Source organism: Hemicordylus capensis, chromosome 4 (assembly GCF_027244095.1).
Source record: "Hemicordylus capensis ecotype Gifberg chromosome 4, rHemCap1.1.pri, whole genome shotgun sequence".
NCBI lineage: Eukaryota > Metazoa > Chordata > Lepidosauria > Squamata > Cordylidae > Hemicordylus > Hemicordylus capensis.
The window spans coordinates 45,374,831-45,395,272 of record NC_069660.1 but is presented as its reverse complement, the minus strand read 5'-3'; the positions used below and the strand labels follow the sequence as shown (position 1 = coordinate 45,395,272).

Here is a 20,442-nt window from a genome sequence, read left to right as displayed (position 1 = left end):
TTTTGTAGCTTGGCAAAAACATATTAAGCTTTCTGTGATAAGTCTCTGGTCATCTGGGCAGACGTCCTAGAATGTCCATCATCCTAGCAGTTATCTTGCTGCCCCTTCTATATCTTTTCCCTTCTGGGGTGCTGATTTTATGCATATTCACCTGAGTGGCAGTTCCTTCCTACTATTGCTTAGATACATTACATCTTCTTTAGAGGTGATAGAAAGAGTGACTTATTCCTAGAATTGCTAGATTGTGCATGGTGTGGAGAAAGTTGATAAAGAGAAAAAATTTCTCCCTCTCACATAACACTGGAACCAGGGGTCATCCCATGAAATTGATTGCCAAGAAATTTAGGACCAACAAAGGGAAGTACTTTTTCACACAACACATAATCAACTTGTGGAATTCTCTGCCACAAGATGTGGTGACAGCCAACAACCTGGATGGCTTTAAGAGGGGTTTGGATGGCTTCATGGAGGAGAGGTCTAACATTGGCTACGAGTTAGAGGGCTATAGGCCATCTCCAGCCTCAAAGGCAGGATGCCTCTGAGTACCAGTTTCAGGGGAGAAACAGCAGGAGAGAGGGCATGCCCTCAGCTCCTGCCTGTAGGCTTCCAGCGGCATCTGGTGGGCCACTGTGTGAAACAGGATGCTGGACTAGATGGGCCTGATCCAGCAGGGCCATTCTAATGTTCTAGAGATCTGCTTCTTAAAAATATTTTAATGCACCAATGAGATGAATGATGAAACAGACGTCATTTCACCTGTTGATTTCTTCCACTGCTCTCCCCCACCCTCTCCCCCTTATTTCTGTAGTGAAGATGATTCCACATCTTTTGCACAACCCAATCTATAAACATTTCCTCTTATTCTATCAAGAGGAAGGGGATAGTTAAATCTCTACTGCACTTAAGCCCTATTCACCCATCATGTTCAACACATGTACAGTCTGTGCAGAGTGCATGCATATACAGCTTTGTACACACAATTCACTTATTCACACATTATGTTCAGTGCATGGACAGTAGTACACTTCCTGTCTGTACCCTGCATTTGAGGGGGCCTGTACCCAAGTTCACTTTTAAAATGAATGTATTGCCAGAACATGCATAGAAGTCTATTATAAATGTATATGTAATGTCTGAAAAGGGCTTTATGGGACCTCTTTCTCCCATCCTGTGAGGTCTTCTCAGCTGGTCTCCTTAGTGTCCCGGGCCCTGGTGTAGTGCGTGGTGCCTGGACCCGTAGGAGGGCCTTCTCTGTGGCCACCCCTCTTCTTGGAACACCCTCCCCCCACCCCGATTTGTTCAGCTCCCTCCTTAGTTGCTTTAAAAGCCCTTTTTAAGACCTACCTGTTTTGCCAGGCATTTGACCTTTAATTATTATTTTTTAAATTGTTATTGGTATTAGGTACATAGGAAACTACCATATACTGAGTCAGGCCATTGGTCTATCTAGCTCAGTATTGTCTTCACAGACTGGCAGCGGCTTCTCCAAGGCTGCAGGCAGGAATCTCTCTCAGCTCTATCTTGGAGAAGCTATTGTTGTTCACCACCTAGAGTCTTTGGAGGAGGCAGTATATAAGAAACTTTTAATAAATAAATATGCAAATATGTCTACATTCAAGAGCCTTAATACTGTAAGCTGAAATGTAAACCTGGGGCCAGAGCCCGAGACAGTTTCTTTAAGGTTCTACAGGAGCATTGTGTTCTTTTTAATAGGGATCTGTGAAAATTTATTTCTAAGTGAAGTACAAATGACAACTAGAACTGTGCCTCACATTTGTTTTCACCAATATCACATTCATGTAGACATATGCAGATTTTTGATGGGTCATCTTTCTATAATCACATATAATCATCCATTTATGCTTCTATGGGACTATTTTTCTATAGAATGTGAGTACCTTCCTGACCCTTTCTGTCTTCCTTACTCAGGTGTCACGATGTCATTGAAAGTGCAGACGAGTAACATCACGAACAAGAATGACCCCAAGTCCATCAATTCCAGAGTCTTCATCGGGAACCTCAACACAGCAGTGGTCAAGAAGTCAGACGTAGAGACCATCTTCTCTAAATACGGCAGGGTGGTTGGCTGCTCCGTTCACAAGGGCTATGCATTTGTACAGTACTCAAATGAGAGGCATGCACGGGCTGCTGTCCTTGGAGAGAATGGGAGAGTACTTGCCGGGCAGACACTAGGTAAGGACTCCTCCCAGCCTTTCTTTAATATCCCCATGCAGAAACTGTATATATGTCCTATGAAAAAACTCTCTGAAAACTGAAGTTTCTATGACATTGTGGGAAAGTCTCTTTTGTGCATCACTGGGCTGATGATGCTTCCATTTTGATTTGTGTATTGAAAATTGCCCTCCCAAAGTAGAACTTCTTTGAAGGGGGGGCACTACAAAAACTGAGATTTTTGAAGCTGTTTTAAGAGATGGTGTGAAGTCACTTCTCCCCTTGGCACTATGTGAAGAGAAGTGCTTGGAAAAGCTCCACAACTTTGTCTAAAGAGCTTCCCAGCTACAGTGAGAGTCCTAAAAGGTCAAGCTTAGGGAAACTCTGTAGCTTCTGCTGAAAAGTTGTGCAATCCCTAGAAGTCATGGTGGGACACTTTGGACCACAGACCCAGCCTTTGGGGTATTGTATAGCTTCTGAACTAACTAGATCGTGGTAGACTGACGGCTATGCAAGTCTTCTAGCCAAGATGTTTAGTTTCTCCAAGTATGTCACTTTATAGCTTTCCTGGAGATTCTATAACCCCAACAGGGAAGAAAGATGCCAAAATCAGAAGTAGGGGTTCAACTTGATGTTACCTTAGCCCCCACCCACATATTGGCACAGTGGCATTTGGGGGACTGGGATTTAATTATTTGCCCCTGCCAGGGTCACAGTCTGGATCTTCCACCCCACATTAGTGCCACTGGGAGATTGTTTTCCCCCATGACAAATAACTATGAGGACCTGATCCAGATTGGGACCATGAGAGTGGATTAAATCAAATCTTTCCCCCATGCTACAGTTCCAATCTACAGATATTTACTGAATTTGCTGCTATCTACTGAATAAAAAAGCAAGCATGTTAAGCCCAATCACATGCTTAAAGTAATGTATAGTGTGACCCTAAGATTCATTCTATTTAAAACCAAAACTATTGAATCCCTTTGTTGCAGTTCTAATTCTGAGGAAACATACCCTTTTATCCTAAGTGGTTGTCATTGTGAGCAAGTAAGTCAAGAGCTCATCTTAAAAAAATAATTGCCCTGTTCAGGTCATGAGTAAAGCTGGGACATGGCTGAATACACCGATCGTCTGGATTGGTTGTTAAACAGGAGTATGCTTTTCTGCTGATGTTCTTCTACATTAACCAGTAAGAATCTCTAAGGAAGAAAAGCGTGTCATTTATTATTGAGTCACTTTATCACATACATTTGAAGCAAATGTTGCTTGCTTTCATTTGCACCCTTAATCTGGGTATTCTGCATTTTACAACTTTGTACTGCAAATGCATGCAAAATAGACTGAGGGGAACGCAGGACAGTATGGTCAATATTTAAAGCAGAGCTCTGAACGGATTAAAGAGTGGATAACCTCTTCCCTCTTAACCAATTAATCAAATAATCAGTTAGTTTACATTTGGGTAAATGTGCATATTATCAAAGCCACGATGGCTCACTTTCTCTGTGACTGTGATGCAACATGAGCAGCAGGAGCACTGCCGACACTGCTGTACCCCAGTGCAGCTCCACTCTGGCACAAAGTTGCGCAAATGCAGTTGCACGACAAGGTGCCTGTTATTTCCAGTGGGCATCCTGCTACACAACTGCAATTGCACAGCTGTACACTGGAGCCGAGCTGCGTTGGGATGTAGCAGTGCTGGCAGAGCTTGCACGGACACAGCAGCATGGGCAGTATTCCACTCATCCACATGGCATTGCAGAGAATGTGAATAGTATCTCAACAACGAACACATATTGAAATAAATTAACGATCAATATTGCAAAGCCATCTTTCTTCATTCCCTTTTTCAGCTACATGCCAAAAACCAAGGCAGCTTGAAAATATACACAAGTGCCCCCTTAGCTAGCCCCAGACTGACTAAAATTGGCCATCGCTGTTTAATTTGCTGAAGTTGATGAGTTACAGCTCAAACCTGTACATGTTTTCTCAGCAGTAAGTCCCAGCAGTATGGCTGAGCTTAGTGCTAAAGCACCAAATCAAGACACTGGGGAGCTTCTGTGCAGACATACACTTGCAGAGCAATCTTATGCATATTGACTTGTGAGCTTACTCCCAGATATGTGTTTAGCATTGCAGCCTTAAACTGCTTATGGCTTGCAGGCCTAAATGTAAAGGTAACCAGCAGAGTTTGGTGAATGGGGCAGCTTTGTGCAAGCCACCTATCCTCCGTTCTTGCCAGAATAATGTCTGCCTAACATGGGCAAGTTGCTGTAGATCTGCTAGAGACTTTGCAGCAAGAAAAACAGATGTTCTAAAACCAGGTGTGTGGGTGTTGTTTAGTATTTTATTTTCTGCAGTGAGGCCGCCAGCTGTTGAACACGGAGCCTTGGAAGTGATGATGATATTTGCTGTAATGTGCGCTACAGCAGCACTGAGAGGTCCCAAATCAAATTAGGCACCTAATGTGATGAGCACTGTGAAAAACACCAAAAGCTTATTCATAGTGCTTCAGAGCCATGATACGTAGTCGCAGCCCTAAAATGCTCACATATTACAAAAAGCAGCCTTCCGCTAAAATTGCCATGAATGATCATGCAGCACAGTAAGGGGTTTTAATCATGAGCTACTAAAAATGTAATGGGAGAACACTATGTAGAGAAACCACAGGATTTCCTTGGGGATAATCCTGATTACCTCCACTGCAAACATAATATGTGAGCAAGCACTCTGTGAAAAGAATTTCCTGATGGATATTGTTATTTCTTTTAAACTTTTATTTTTATTGAAATTTATGAGCATTCCATCCAATGCAGGTTATGCTGTGTATATAATAGTGGCTGTAATACATGGGGTGAACTTACATCATGCCATAAGTAATTGCCACTAGTTGGCAAGTGAATGGATGGAACCCTCTGACCCGGATTCTTTTACCCCTGCCCACCTCCCTTAAAGCTCAGCAGTTGAGCACATGCCTTGCATGTTTAAGGTCTTGGGCTAATTCCCTGGCATCTCTGGCTAAAGGATCTCAAGTAGCACAGCTGGGAAAGCCCTCTGCCTGAGATACTGCCTGAGATATTTCAAGAGGGTCCACAACTCGGTGGACGATCTCATACTTTGCATGCCAAAGATCAATTCTTGGCATCTCCAGTTAAATTATATTTATTACCTGGAAAAGTGTCTGCCCAGGAATGTACAGAGCCATTACCAAGCTGAGAACTCTCCTTCCCTGCTCCTGACCTTGACTTGTTCAGCATAATGTGTGCATAGATCCTATTCACATACTGAACATGTGAAGCTGCCTTATATTGAGTCAGACCATTGGTGCATTTCTAGGCCAGTATTGTCTACACTGAATGCCAGTGACTCTGGATTATAGAGCCTTTTGCAGTCCTCCTAGAATATGCCAGGAACTGAACCCTGAGGCCTTCCATGTGCAAAGCATGTGCTTTGAACTGCAGCCCCAACCATACTTTTTCTACACAATGTGGAACCCTGGGAAAGCAGGGTTGTACATCCAATGGATTGCAAATATGGTTACACATTAGAAGATATAGCAGCCATCTGGTCCAAGACTCTGGTCCAAGAGGCCAGGCAGATACCCCTGGGAAGCTCACGATCAGGGTATGATGTTTATGACCATTCCCAGTGGTTTTCCCCCAGCACCTGGTTATGGCTCCCTCAGAGGTGCCAAACCAAGCCCCACTTTCTCCCAACCAAGGTAGAGGAAAAACCAACAGAATGTGCACACACAGGTGCAAAGCACTAATTGAGCCACACAACTGCACCTTTCCACCAGCATTGTTCACTGCATGCTCTGATTCCAAGTAGCTTGATAAAAGAACCACCATGTGACTTGTGAACACAGTCTGACTGAAAGTGCCTTAACTAAAATACTTAAACATCCTACAAGGAAAACTTCTCAGCAGATGTGTCAGGATGCCATGTTACCTGGTAACCATGTTACCTGGTGGCCCTGTGGAGGCTGGAGAAGAGCGTGGCATCCCTCCTCTGAAGCTTCCTTCCCTTTAGCGGGCAGTGGGGACAAGAGGGGCCCAGGCTGGTTGGATTCCAGTGAGGTTGAGAGGACAAGGCAAGGAAAGCTGCAGGAGACAGCTCTAGAGAGACAACTAGGTTGGGTGTGGCAGGAAACAGGAAACAAGGTCAGGAAGGGGCGCAGGGCTGGAAGTAGGCTTTAAGCCCTGTCAGCTCCGTAGTGGGGTATTTTAAGACAAGGCAGCTGATGATGAGGAGCTGCTTCTGAGTATGGGAGCCAGGAGAGGTAACTGTTTGAATGCAGCAAGCCAGGAGGAGGACTCAGGTGACAAGTGAATCTCCTTCCCTGGCTGTTCCTGAGGCTGACCTTTTTGGGATTGCTCCAGTCATTCTGGAGTTTAAGAAAGGCTAGGAGCCCACCTCATCCCCTGGGAGTCAGACAAGATGTAAAGACACTCATCAGTATTTTGTGGGGAAAGCAAAGGATATGCCCAGACAGCAGCTTCCCATGCTGTAGGGCTACTGGAAGTACACCTGAGCACGGCAGGTACATTTCTCTTGGGACAGACTCCTGCTGAAATCAAAAAGCCAGCGTGTGGATTTCACAGCTCAAGTGGCCCTTAAGTAATCACTGTCATTCACTTGGACTGGCTGGCCAGAGCACTCTGCCAATATGTGTGTACCGCAGGATGCAACCCTGAAAAATGTAGCATGTGCCCAAGGAAATCTAAGTATTAATTAATTAAGAACATAAGAACAGCCCTGCTGGATCAGGCACCAGGCCCATCCAGTCCAGTATCCTGTTTCTTACAGTGGCCCACGAGATGCCTCTGGGGAGCCCACAGGCAAGAGGTATGTGCATGCTCTCTCTCCTGCTGTTGCTTCCCTGCAACTGATATTGAGAGGCATTGTCCCTCTGAGGCTAGAGATGGCCCACAGCCACCAGACTTGTGGCCACTGATAGACCTGTCTATTATATGTATGTATGTATGTATATACTCACTTTCTTCAAAAAGTTTGAACTCAAGGCAGTGCACAATAAAAATAGGAAATTAAAAATTACAGTTTACAGTAAAATGCAATAACCAAACCAACCATGTAAAACCAACAATACATAACCAACAACAGAAAATATATACAGTAGACCCAAAGTCCAAGACAAAAAATATTTCCAGTTAAAAGCACCATACAGAACAGCAGAATCTTATCTTCTCTGTGAAAGGACAACAGAGTGGGGGCCTGGTGAGCCTCAAGTGGCAAGGTAGTCCAAAGAATAGGTGCTATCACCAATAAATATTTACTTATTTATTAGAAATATTTATACCCTGGCCTTCAGGACTGGGTCTTTCCAGGGTGACTAATAAAATAAGTTAAAACAATAACCTATGTGTATGTTTTACCTATCCCTATGTCAAGCAATATTTTCATTCCTTGCTGGACTTCCCACTTTCCAAGCACTTTTGTCCATTTGGGAGTACATCTCTGAGTAGCCAATATTACTGGGACACCTGAAGAACTATCATCTCCCATATGAATCTGTCCAAGCCCTGGGATCAGCTCCAGCGGCCCTACTCTCTGTCCCATAATCATTAGAAGTTTGAGGAGGGCTGGTCTTGTGGTTAGGGATGTGCACAAACAGGTTCAAACGTTGCCTGGCTCAAGCGTTCGACGGCGGGGGGGGGCTTGAAGGGCGGGGGAGGAGGCACTTACCTGTCCCCACCGCGTTTCCCCCGCCGGCGCACATCTCAATAATAGCCTGGCGGGGCGGCAGTGTACCTCCCTGACGCCCTGCTCTGGCATTATCTAGAAGTGGCCGGAAGTAGTACCTGCAACTGTGTGTGTCGCTTGCACACGCACACATTGCATGCGTGCAACATACGGGCACATGTGAATGACACACGTAGTCACAGCTACTACCTCCGGTCACTTCCCGATAATGTCAGAGTAGGAGGGATGGGCAGCAGGGAGGTATGCTGCCGCCTCAACGGGTTTTTAGTGATATGTGCGCTGGCAGGGGAGATGCAGCGGGGGGGGGGGTAAGTGCATCCTCCCCCGCTCTTAAAGCCACTACCCCCTGCCGTCGAACCAGCCCCCGTTGGGTCTGTGCACATCCCTACTTGTGGTAGTGAGCATGAATTGACCTGTTTGCTAAGCAGGGTCTGCCTTGGTTTGTGTTTGGATGGAAGACTACATCTGAATGCTGTAAGATATTCCCCTTAGCGGATGAGGCTGTAGCTCAGTGGTAGAGGCATCTGCATGCTTGAACTCCCAGGTTCATTCCCTGGCAGATAGGTCTGGGAGTGACTCCTGCCTGAAACCTTGGAAAGCTCCTGCCAGTCAGGGTAGACAATGCTGAGCTAGATGGACCAGTATAAAGGGTCCAATGGATCAGTATAAAGCAGGGCTGCTCAACTTAGGCTCTCCTGCAGATGTTGGCCTACAACTCCCATAATCCCTGGCTATTGGCCACTGTGGCTGGGGATTATGGGAGTTGCAGTCCAAAAACAGCTGGGGGGCCTAAGTTGAGCAGGCCTGGTATAAAGGGTAGGTAGAAAGAACGGGGCCTTTTTGGTGGTAACATCAAAGCTTTGGAATACCCTTTCTGCTACAATCCATCAGTCTCCCTCTCTTCCCACTTTTAGACAGATATTGAAAACTAGTCTAGATTCAAATAGGCTTTTAATGTGTAATGATCTGATGTATTTAAGAATAAATTAATCGGATGCCTTGATCTTATCATTTTAATTGTAGAATTTATAATTGTGATTTTATGTTCTAAGTATTAATGATTATTGTTTTAAACTTGATTTAATTTTTTTGTTAGTCACATTGAGTATAATGCCTTATGGAAAAGCAATACAGTAACTGAAATATTAATAATAATAGTCATCATAGTTGTCTAGAAGATATACAGTTAGTCCTATTCAGACATTATATTGTGTTTTTCTGTGAATGACTGTACCTGTGTACATTTTAAAAGTGGGCACAGGTCCCTCAGTCCATGATACAGACAGTTAGGAAGTGTACTGCTATACCTGTGTTCAACATAACTTGTGAACAGCTATACTTATGTACAGATCTGTACGGGTGTACACTGTACGCTACTTGTATGAATGTTGAACATTATGTGTGAATAGGGCTACTGTGTCCGGATTAGTTTTTAGTGTAAAATAAGGTACCAATGCCTTTCCATATTATAACTGGTTTGCAGTAATGATTAAATTTGTGTATATATTTCAAATTCCAGCTGCTAGTATACTGTGGTTCTCAAGACAGCAATATAGAACAGTGGCAGTATCTCTCCCAATATACATTTGCCTGTAATGAACTGTTTCTACCTCTAACCTTTTTGCGTGATGCTTTGAAATATCACCCACTGAGAACTTCTTGTCACTAGGTATAAACTAAGAATGGTTGTTGAAGATAGCATTTTCGATCAGGAACTGGCATTTTTGATCTCCCAGCAGGTGGTGGTGGTGGTGATATTGAAGGCAACAGGAGTGTTAGACACACCTGTGCAGAGGCTCAAAAGCTATTCCTATCCAGCACAAAGTCCACTGTAACAGCCTGAAATGAGAATTTGAACGTTTTTGCCGTCCTTTCTTTGAGGTGTGGGGGCGGGGAGGACAGATATTGTTATTGACTTAGTAGCAACCTTTTCTTGGGTTCTTCATGACAGTGCTCTCCGGTTATCACCTTCTCCTTCTGCAAAGGAAAATAGTTTGCAGTGTCCATTGGGCTGGTTAGCGCTTGTGTGTCCATGATTGTGTTTCTCTGCGCATGTTTTCTTGATGTCTACTAGCTGAATGTGTGGGCCGATTCCTTTGAAAAACATTAGGCTGCTTCTCATGATTCTTATCAGGGTATAAGGAGGGTAGGAGAACCAGGCACTCTTCTGATAGGTGGTCATGGCAACCCAAATTACAAAGTAGGAGGAGGGGGGTAGGATGGACATGCCCCACCCAGATTATCACCCCAGCATTTTACCGATCATGGATGAAAAGCCACCCACAGCTCCTGTGTCCCATATGATTACCCTCCCCTCTTGCTATTTTGTTTTGATGTACACAACCGCCAGTCAGGATCACGCCTGACTTTCCTACCCTGGCTGAGCATTCCTCCTAACCTGGCAAGAATTGTGTGAACAAGCTTAGTGTATTCAAAGTGAATTGGCAATAATCATCAGTTGATTTTATTACATTTATATCCCACTTTTCTTCCACATGAGGTATGCATAGGGTACCCAGTCTCCCATTCAAGCAGTGTCACCAGACCCAAATTTGCTAAGCTTCAAGCAAGGTTGCTCCATCAGGTACCTTCAAACTATGAGCTGGGACTTCTATGTGGAATGCTATGGCCAATCCATCCATACATGCAAGTAATCATTATTTGAAGTCATCAGGTGATGAGCAGGCACATGTAAACCCTGCTAACTGAGAAAGGAGGCACCTTAAAAGTGGTGATTCTCTTATGTTTAGCAAGGGGAGAGCACTGGCCCTATCCAACACCAGAAAAGCACCCCTCCAGTGGCTGTTGCTGGTGTCTACCTTATGTTTCTTCTTAGATAGTGAGCCCTTTGAGTACAGGGAACCATCTTTATTTCCCGCCCCCCCAGGAAAACTGCTTTGAGAAGTTTGGTTAAAAAGCAGTATATAGATACTTGTAGTAGTAGTAGTAGTAGTAGTAGTAGTAGTAGTAGTAGTAAACTAGCTCTTGATCCAGCTGTTACAGTTGATTTCCCCAGATGTTACAAATGTGTTCAGAAGTCAAATTGAGATAGGCAAGCTATTGTCAGATCAACAGCAGTTGACTGGAGGGCGGCATCCCTAAGGCAGGCCATCCCACCCCCCAATATGCCCTAGTACAAAACACACCAAGATGGGCTGGAGAGAAAGCTGGCACATATGCTGCTTCAAAGTTTATCTTCTTTGTAGTGTGGGAAGGCAAAAGAGCAATGGGCAATGCACCTGTGTGTGTTGCTCCTGGTGAGTGAAGAAGAGTACCATGGTAGTGGAAGGAGGAGAAGGAGTGGCAGAGTTATCTTCAAGAAGAACATATAGATCCCCATCACTCCTGAGGGAGAAGGGAGAGTTGAAATGGAGGTGTCCACTGTGTTCCAGTCACAGCCAGGGGTGAGGGTGAGCTGAGCAACCTCCCCCGTGGCTGTGTTGACAGAGCGTCAATTCTCAATTCAAACTGCGCAGGCGCGCTGGAGCGCCTCGCAGTTCTCAAGGGCCACTGGGCCAGATAGTCAGGCTCAGTGGCCGCTCCCACTCTGCTCGCCGCCACAGGAGGGTGTTTGGCTCACCCCCACCCCCAGCCATGCACATGGCGGATAGAATAATTCTAAAGATTGGTGGTTCGGCCTTGTGGCAGCGGCAGTGGGCCTCACAGTGGGGACCAAAAAATTTTTTTTACTGTGGCCCCAACCCTCTCTCCAGTAAGGATGTGCACAGAACCACGGAGGCGTGGTCCAGCACTGGGGGGCATGTAGCTTTAAGGGCGGGGGGGTAGTACTTACTCCTCCCGCCGCTTTCCCCCTTCCGACGCTCGACGCTTTAGCAAAGTTTTTGGGGTGGCAGCGTTCCTCCCTGCCGCGCCTGCCCCTTTTTTTGCGTTGCCCAGCAAAAGCGGAAGTTGGTTGCACTCATGCACCCGTCGCGGCATGCATGCACCCATCGCCGCCGTGCATGCGCTGCACATGTCAATGTTGCATGAGCACGCAATGTGTGACGTGTGCGGTGCATGCACATGGCGGTGATGGGCGCACGCGGGCCACAACAGGTACATGCATGCAACCAACTTCCGCTTTTGCCAGGCAATGATGGGGGCAGGGGCAGCAGGGAGGAACGTTGCCACCCCAAAAACTTTGCTAAAACGTCGAGCGCCAGAGGGGGGAATGTGGCGGGAGGGGTAAGTACTACCCCCCACACCCTTAAAGCTACATGCCCCTCCCTCCGCCAGACCGGCCCCAATCCGGACCAGTTCAAAGGCCTCTAACATGGCCCCGGACTGGTCCGGTACACATCCCTACTCTCCAGTGTATTGAGCATTGTACTTAGATGAGAAAGGCCCAGGTCTTAGTTCCACCTGTACTATTTACCCATTGTACAGACCCGGACTCTTCCATTTTCAGATTCCCATTTATAAAATGAAAAGTGTCACCTACACACTAACTGATCGTTCCTTTATTTCCCCATCTTCTGTCCCAGAGCAGTTTAACTAGCATATGTGCCACTGATAATTCTCCTCATGCACTGTACAAGCCATGATAGTGGTCGTACAACTACCCTGTCAAGGAGAAGCAGGAATGGTAAGGGCAGGGGCAGTCTTTTCATGAGACAAGGCAGGCAGTCGCCTCAGGTGGTGGGGCACAAGCAAGGCAGCAAAATGTCCCCCATTGCCGCCACCTTCAGAACCAATCAGGCCCTTGCAAGCTTTGCAAGGAGCATGGGAGAAAGTGAGAAGGCTGCCCTCTTCTTCTCACACTCCTTGCAAAGCTTGCAAGCAGCACGAGGAGACTGCTGCAACTTTCCCTTCTCCCCACCTCTACCCCATACCACCTTCAAAGCTTTCAGGGGGGCAGTTTTGAAAGGGGGCTGGTCCCCACAAGGGGCATGGGGCAAGACAGCCTCAGTAACCTTGGGCCACCCCAAGGAGGGAGGCAGGCAAAGGCATCTAACACCATTTTGTGCTTCAGCTGAACTGTTCAGGACCACCACCACCCCACACCAAAACAGGGGATGGTTTGATTCAACTCTGAACTGTCAAACAGAACTGGTTTGATGTCGAACTGGCAGGACTCCATTTCAATTTAAGGGACACCATTAGCACTGCAAATAGCAGGTCATTGCACAGAGATGAGCAGTGGGAATGGTTGCCTCCTTGTGGTGCTAGTGGGGCTTCACAGATTATTTGGCTCCAGATATTTGGATATTCTAGCACAGGCCTACAAACTAACAGAATTTCCATGTTTTGCATTATGCATGCACTCATTTTCCTTATGAAGGTTGAAATGGATTCTTGTTTTCAAGCTGAACTATGCCACATTGGCGAACCCCATTTCGAGTGCGTTTTATTTCTAACTTTGAAACTTTTGTGCAAAAGATGACGATACTCCATAATCAAGCCCCTGGTCTTTCCAGCTGAACAGATGAGAATGGGAATTCACTATAAGGAAGCCTATTAATAGTGACTGAAACCCCCATAAAGCTCAGTGGGTAATGGCAGCCATTCAGAGTTCTTTCCACATTGGCTGCTGTAATGTGTGGGACTCTTTATCTCCTGTAGCCTTCCCTAAGCCATTTGTGAGCCTCACTGAAATCCTACAAAGACTATGGCACTAAGACAGAGCTACACCAATCCTGTCATGACATAAGAATTCTGTTTACAGTTGTCCTCCAGGAGAAAATGATGATTTGCAGGAGCCATTTTCTCATACAAGCCAGAACGAATGGGTAAAGCAGCAGCTCATACATCCAGCCTGTGTCCCTTGGCCAAGGCTGGCTTTTAGATTTTAGAGAGACTAACAGCATGTAATGGCTTTTGTCCTTTTGTCATCAAATGGGGAAGTACGCAGACTGAATACTGACTGGTTGCTAATTTTGGAGGTAGGCAGGGAATAGATATTAGAACAGCGGTTCTGCTGTTTTGAGAGTAGAGGTCACAAAGGATACATTGTTTTACTACCCTTCCTTCTTTCCACTTTCCTTCCTTCAAACCCTTGACCAGAAAAGGACTTCCAAAAAAGTTTTAAAACTTTTGCATGGCAACCCTGACAGAGTAGATGTGCACATGGACATCTGGGGGTGACGGCAAAGGGGCAGTTGCCCCCTGGATTGAGCCAGTGCCATTAAGTGGGTAGGATTGCAGCCTTGGCCCTCCCCCACCCCAGGAAAAAGTCCTGCACAGGGATGCTGAAGGCTTCTTTGCACAGTTGACCAGGCACAGAGTGGAAGGGGGAGTGATTTCTGTATCTCTTCTCTCCCTCCTAAAGCCCCACCCCATTGTGTAAATATGATCCTGAGGCCCACACAGCCCTCAGGAACATAATCAAACATGCGTTCCTCTGCAGCTCTTTTTCTGCCACTGGAGGGCAGCAGAACATGTCAGCCAGTAATAGCAATACTTAAAGGGATCTTTGTAGAACCATCATGGGCTTACAGTTCATGTGTGGATGATTGTATATGCTCACCAATAGCGGGGTTCTTGAGGTGAAGCTATCTTTTCTACAGGGGCGTTTGGTGCACAACAAGCAAAGGAAGCACTGGCGGGATGGTTTACACAATTAAAGAACAAAGAAATTACATAAGAGTAAAAGCATTGTTGTCCCGGTCTGCTGGTCTTTTCAGGAGCTGAGAACAAGAGCTCCCTGGCCTGGACGCCTGTTTTCTTGCCTTCACACAGGTCTTTCTTGCACACAGGTCTTTCAGTATACCTGGGAAGGTGTGGGAGGGGCTGCCCCAACCGTCCTCACAGGCCAGTGCTGGTCTCTCTGGGAGCTGATGTTATGCCCTCTCTCCTGGCTTGGGCACCTCCTTTCTTGCCTTCCTCTCAGGGCACACTCGAGAATGTTCTTTCCAAAGTCCCTATGCTAGTGCTCTCTATATATGCAGGCAGGCCCCTCGTGCCTTGGGGTGGTTTGGCTCAAAACCTGGGCTGGGAAACAGGAGTCACCCTATGCCACAGCCTGGCCCCATGCACAGTCAGACCTCTGTAAGACAACCAGGTCTACAGGCCCTTTTGCCACTTTCCAGGAGTTCCACATGAGCCAACCAGGTGTGCCATTGTGGTGCCTGGGCTGCAGGTTAAACGGTCTTAAGTTATTTATTTATTTTTATTTAGTACATTTGTATACCACCACCACCCCTTTTTTTTTTAAAGGTCCTGGGCAGTTCACAATCTAAAGTCAGATGGTACACACTGGTCCCTTTCGAGTCTGTGATTTTATAGCACAGCACCTTAGCAGTGCTCCACCAAAGTACTCTTTTTAAATGTTTCTAAAATGTTTCTAATGCTTTTTCTAAAAACATTGCCCTTGTTGTGGCACTGGCAACCAACTGTTTAATTTATTGGGCATCTTAGTTTTGTCAGAAGAAACTTTTGCCATTTGCAGTGCTGCAGCTTTGCGCTGGCAACGTCTGAGTGTTGCAGGTGAGGCGAAACAGGAAGCGCCTTGTGGAGTGCTTGTGTCAGGCCTGTAAATATTTTTCCTGCCGCCAGCTAGAGAAAGCAGGACAGAAGGGTACGTCACCTTTCCTTAAGCTTTGTTTCTCTAAAGCCGTGTCGCTGTGCTTAGAGTTACTAAGTTCCATTTTCAGGCAACAGTAAAAATTGTTGGCACCACTGTATCTTCACGTTCCACACACCCTTTCAATGTGAAGGCTTAGGGCTGAGATTTTCTTTGCAGATAAATCTCATTCTCCCCCATTGCTAGAATTAAAAACTGTCCATGAGATCACGTTGGATGACTTCAGGCATGCTTCCGCACCCAGCACAGCTTTTAGCATGGTCAAGAGGGCTCTAAGAGAGATGACCAAACCTTTCTGTGTCCTAAATTTGCCATTCATTTCATACTAGGAGGAAAACAGACTAACCATAAAACAGTGGTTTATATAGTATATATGCCTTTGTAGAATGCAGAATTCTTGATATAGAGGAATGTGCTGCTCTGATTTTAAGAAAGAGCAAGAAATATCTTTCTGTCTTTCTGTTTGCATATGATAGGATTTCCTTATTAGATGTTGAGGTTTCTAAACTGCTCTAAGTAATTAAAATGGATATACATTATTGTCCTGCAGCAGTGGCATTCTAGCAAACAGATTCAGGATTCCAAAGGGCTAAGGGGGGAGGGTGAAACGTCATTGGAGAAGACTGATTAGCATAAAGTGAAAGTTTTAAGAAGATAAAAAGAGGTTGATTCAGAAGATACCTTACTAGCCCATGTGATTAGAAAGGGGATGCTAAAGCATGCCTACCCCGACATAAGAACAGCTCTGCTGGATCAGGCCTAAGGCACATCTAGTCTAGCATCCTATTTCCCACAGTGACCCACCAGATGCCTCTGGGAAGCCCAAAAGCAAGAGAAGAACATAAGAACAGCCCTGCTGGCCCAAGGCCTATCTAGTCCAGCATCCTGCTTCACACAGTGGCCCACCAGGATGAGGGCTTGCCCTCTCTCCTGCTGTTGCTCCTCTCAACTGGTATTTAGAGGCATCCTGCCTCTGAGCCTGGAGGTGATTATAGTAATTTATATCATTTTATTTATTTATTTAAATAATTTATATTAATTAATTTATATTAATCTATAGTAATTTATAGACTAGTAGCCATCAATAGACCAGTCTCATGAATTTGTCTAAGCCCCTTTTAAAGCCATCCAAGCTAGTGGCCATCACCACATCTTGTGGTAGGGAGTTCCAAAGTTTAAATATGCACTGTGGGGAAAAGTGCTTCCTTTTGTCAGTCCTAAATTTCCTGGTAACCAGTATCATGAGATGACCCCTAGTTCTAGTGTTCTGAAAGAGGGAGGAAAACTCACTCTCTCCACACCATGCATAATTTCATAGACCTCTATCTTAGTCTCCTATTTTCTAAACTAAAAAGCCCCAGATGTTATAGCCTCACCTCATAAGCAAGATGCTCTAGGCTCCTGATCATCTTGGTTGCCTTCTTCTGCAACTTTTCCAGTTTTATAATATCCTTTTTGAGATACAGTAACCAGAACTGTACACAGTACTTCAAATGTGGCTGCACCATAGCCTATGATATTAGCAGTTTTATTTTCAATCTCCTTTCTAATGATCCCGAATAGTGGTTTACCCAGGCAAACTGGGCACTCAGACCACCCCTGCTGTGAGCACCGCCTCCCCCCCCCCAGCGAGCCCTCCTCCCCGCCGCCACCACAAACCCTCCTCCCTGTTGTTCCAGCTGCCCATGTGCGCAGCCGGGGGGGGGATGAAGCGAACAGGCCTCCTCCCACCCGCAGCAGCGGTGGGTGGAGCAGGAACGGCTGTGGAGACTGACCATGTGGCTCAGCGACCTCTTAGAACTGCGAGGTGCTCCAGTGTGCCTGCACAGTTAAAATACAGCGTCGCAAGCCCGTGACATCAGGCGCTTGTGACACTGTATTCAAACTGCGCAGGTGCACCAGAATATCTTGCAGATCTAAGAGGTCACAGAGCCGGATGGTCAGGCTCCGCAGCTGTTCTCATTCTGCCTGCCGCAGGCGGGGAGAGGCCTGCCGTAGTACGCCCAGACTCAGAAAACCTCTAAGGGTCTAAAGCAGTGTTTCTCAATGTTTTTGGAGTCATGGACCGGTACATTCTTGGTGCACAGTTTCCTGGACCAGCAGTTAGTAAAGGGGTCGCCCCTCCTTGCCCTTACTCCTGGGCACTCCCCCCCAAATGATTTCAGGCTGGTGGGGAACGCTGCCACCAGGGGCTCTCCAGAGCTCATTTCCAGGCAGCCCTCGCTGCTGGATAATGTTCAGTTTGAGGAAGCAAAATGAATGATATCTAGCAGCAAGGGCTGCTTGCCTAAAAATGAGCTCTGGAGAGTTCCATGGATCCCTGGCCCCACACCCTTTGCATGTGATGTCATGCGCAGGGGAGGCGGGGCCAGGGATCCACAGAGCCCAGGCGAGCTCTCGGGAGCTCATTTCTAGACAGGCAGATCTGGCTGCTAGATAACATTCATTTCACTTCCTCGAAATGAACGTTATGCCAGCAGCGAGGGCTGTCTGCCTAGAAATGAGCTCTGGAGCGCTCCCGGGAGCGTGGTTACATTGCTCATGGACTCAGTGGCTCGAGGCCCGGCACTAGTTCATGGACTGGTGGTTGAGAAACATTTGTCTAAAGTTAACTCCATTTTGCACCGACAAACTCCAGTTGGGACCTGAGATTTTCTCAATGGTTCGCTGCTACTAACTGCAGCTATGCCGCCGAAGTATTACGCCTGAAGGCAGACTCATCCCTCACTGCAGATAAGCACCCATTTCCAAACTCCATCATAGAGGCGGCAGAGTTGACCTGCCCGAGGACGCAGCTGCTCCATGCTTTCAGCACTTCCCACAGGCAGCCGCTCGGAAAACCAGCCCCACCTTCTGTCAGCCATAAAACTATGGAGTTGCCAGGCTACAGGGATGCCAACATGTCCCATCCTGGACCGGCCATCCAGTCAAGCTGTTCAGCTGCTCCAGACGAACAGTCATGGATGTCCACAAGCACAAATACACCAAGTGGAAGCACAAGCAGGGGAATAACAGGGGGAAGCCAAGAGGCAGACCCAAGCAGGGGAGCTGGAGCAGCCAATGTCTATTGTTCATTTTTAAAAGGCTGGGGAAGGGGGGACCAGCCGGGGGGGGGGGTTCTCCTTAAGTCTTACTCATGAGAAGAACCATGTGTTGGGCACTAATTGAAAATTTACATGGTGGTATTCATATTGTAGGCTGAAACACCAGCTCAGTACCCCACAGTCTGCTCTCTCACGAGAGTGGCAGACTTAAGGGAGAGAGGGAGGATGCTCCATGCAGGAAAGCTGTGGGGACAGGCACTTGGACAAGTGCTCTCCTGGTCTCGGTGTCTGCAGCCAAGCTGCAGTCAAACCCTTTGCCCAGCCAACCCATCCACCAATGCAGAGATGTGCACACCTACCCACAGGCCCCAACTTACGACGCAGCCATCCCTGGGTGGCTGGAACCAGGGCTCTCTACTTCTGGGAATCTCTGCACCTCTAGATCTACAAATGCTGCAATACCAGCCATAGCCCTGGAATTTCGAATGCCTGGAAGTGTCTGCTCTGCTGCCCGCTACCCACACCATCCTTGTGACTGTTTTTTGTGGGGATGCTATGAGCCAGGTCTGCAGGAAGGGATTCCAGAGCAGCCAAGTTCTGTTTTTCACACATAAAGGGTGGGGAAGGGGGCCCCAGCCCCTTCCCCTTTGGGGGGATATGCCCACAGAAGCAAGCTCATGAGCAGGACAGGTCACTGAGGACAGTCTTGGGTCAGCTGAGATCCTTTTTCAAGGAAACCACCAGCTGACCCAGGGCACAGTGGCCAGGCATGAGAGTGACAGGCCACAGGGACACCCACAGACAGCTCATGAGATGCACTATCAGAGTGGAGAGGAGAGTATTGCCTGGAAGAAGCAGAACTGGTTCAAGAGGGCAATCCATCACCTTCTCCACCTCCCTCACGAGAGCATCAGGCCATGGGTGGATAGAGCGAGGATGGTTTCTGGCTCGCAAACATGGGGACTGCTATTCCAGGGAATATATTCCTAGTCTTGGAGACCATGGGCAAGCTGCTGCCATCCCGTGCCCCCTTCCTGCCAGAATGTCCATGTGCACAAGTGTACCCTTTCCAGCACTCTGGAGCAGCCACCCTGCTCTCCAACGTTATCTGGAGAGCAGAGGGGCTCCCCTCTCCCATCCATCCCCATGCCAGCAGATCCGCATATGGTAGTAGAGTGGACTGGGAACTGGGAGTCCTGAATGTCCACCAACAATGTGGACGTGCTAGGGAAAAGGGAAAGGGGGAGTCTAGATGGCCTCTGGGTGTTTGCAGGTCTGCACAGGGGAGGAGTGTGGGAAGGTTTCAAGGGGATCTGTTCTATTGGCCCATGCACTTCTCCTGGGGGGGTGGGGGTTACAACCCCTGGCTTACTCATGAGCAGGGCCAGCGGGATAAGAATTGCTCCAGTTCTTGGAGCAATATTTCCTCTGCAATGAGGATGGCTACCAAAGCCCATGCAGACTATGCCCGCTCACGGGTGTTAGTCCACGGGTGCTGTAAGTGGAGCTGTGTTGGGATCTAATGGGCATGGATGTTCCAGAGACGGCTTTCCTGTTCCCCAGACAGCAGCCAAGGTGCCAGGGAAACCAGCCCCCTGCCTGGCCAGCCACACCTGTGCACAGGTGTGCCATCGCCAGCAGCCCCAGCAGTCCATCCAGCTGCCTCAGGGTCAAGGGAGCAGAGGAAAGTGGCCTCTCCTACGATTCCATACACCCACTATCTGCATACGGTGAACAGATGAACCGGGCCCAAGAACTTTAAAACTTGCGCCAACGTGCTGTCCTTTTGGCCCACGGCCGTGTGTGTGACCAGGCTATGGAGCATGGGTTGTGGGGGTGTCCTCCATGGTGTGTGAAATGCTGAAGAGGGATTAGGGGAGAAGGAATTTTTATTTTTATTCTTCTGTTTTTCAACAAGGATAGCCAAGGGGGGGCACTAGAGTGGAGCCCCCTTGGCTTCCCTGGTGGTTAAGTGGCCAG

The 20,442-nt window shown here is 47.2% G+C and overlaps 1 protein-coding gene across 4 annotated transcripts in view; it reads left to right on the top strand.

Annotated features, from left to right (window-relative positions):
- The window catches only part of RALY (RALY heterogeneous nuclear ribonucleoprotein), a 376,843-nt gene that overhangs the window by 305,570 nt on the left and 50,831 nt on the right, over positions 1 to 20,442 (top strand). For all 4 annotated transcript variants that reach the window (XM_053248764.1, XM_053248765.1, XM_053248766.1 and 1 more), the window contains one exon: positions 1,930 to 2,193. In XM_053248764.1, the coding sequence (XP_053104739.1) occupies positions 1,938 to 2,193 (256 nt within the window). In that variant the 5' untranslated portion in view covers positions 1,930 to 1,937. The remainder of the gene's footprint in view (positions 1 to 1,929; positions 2,194 to 20,442) is intronic.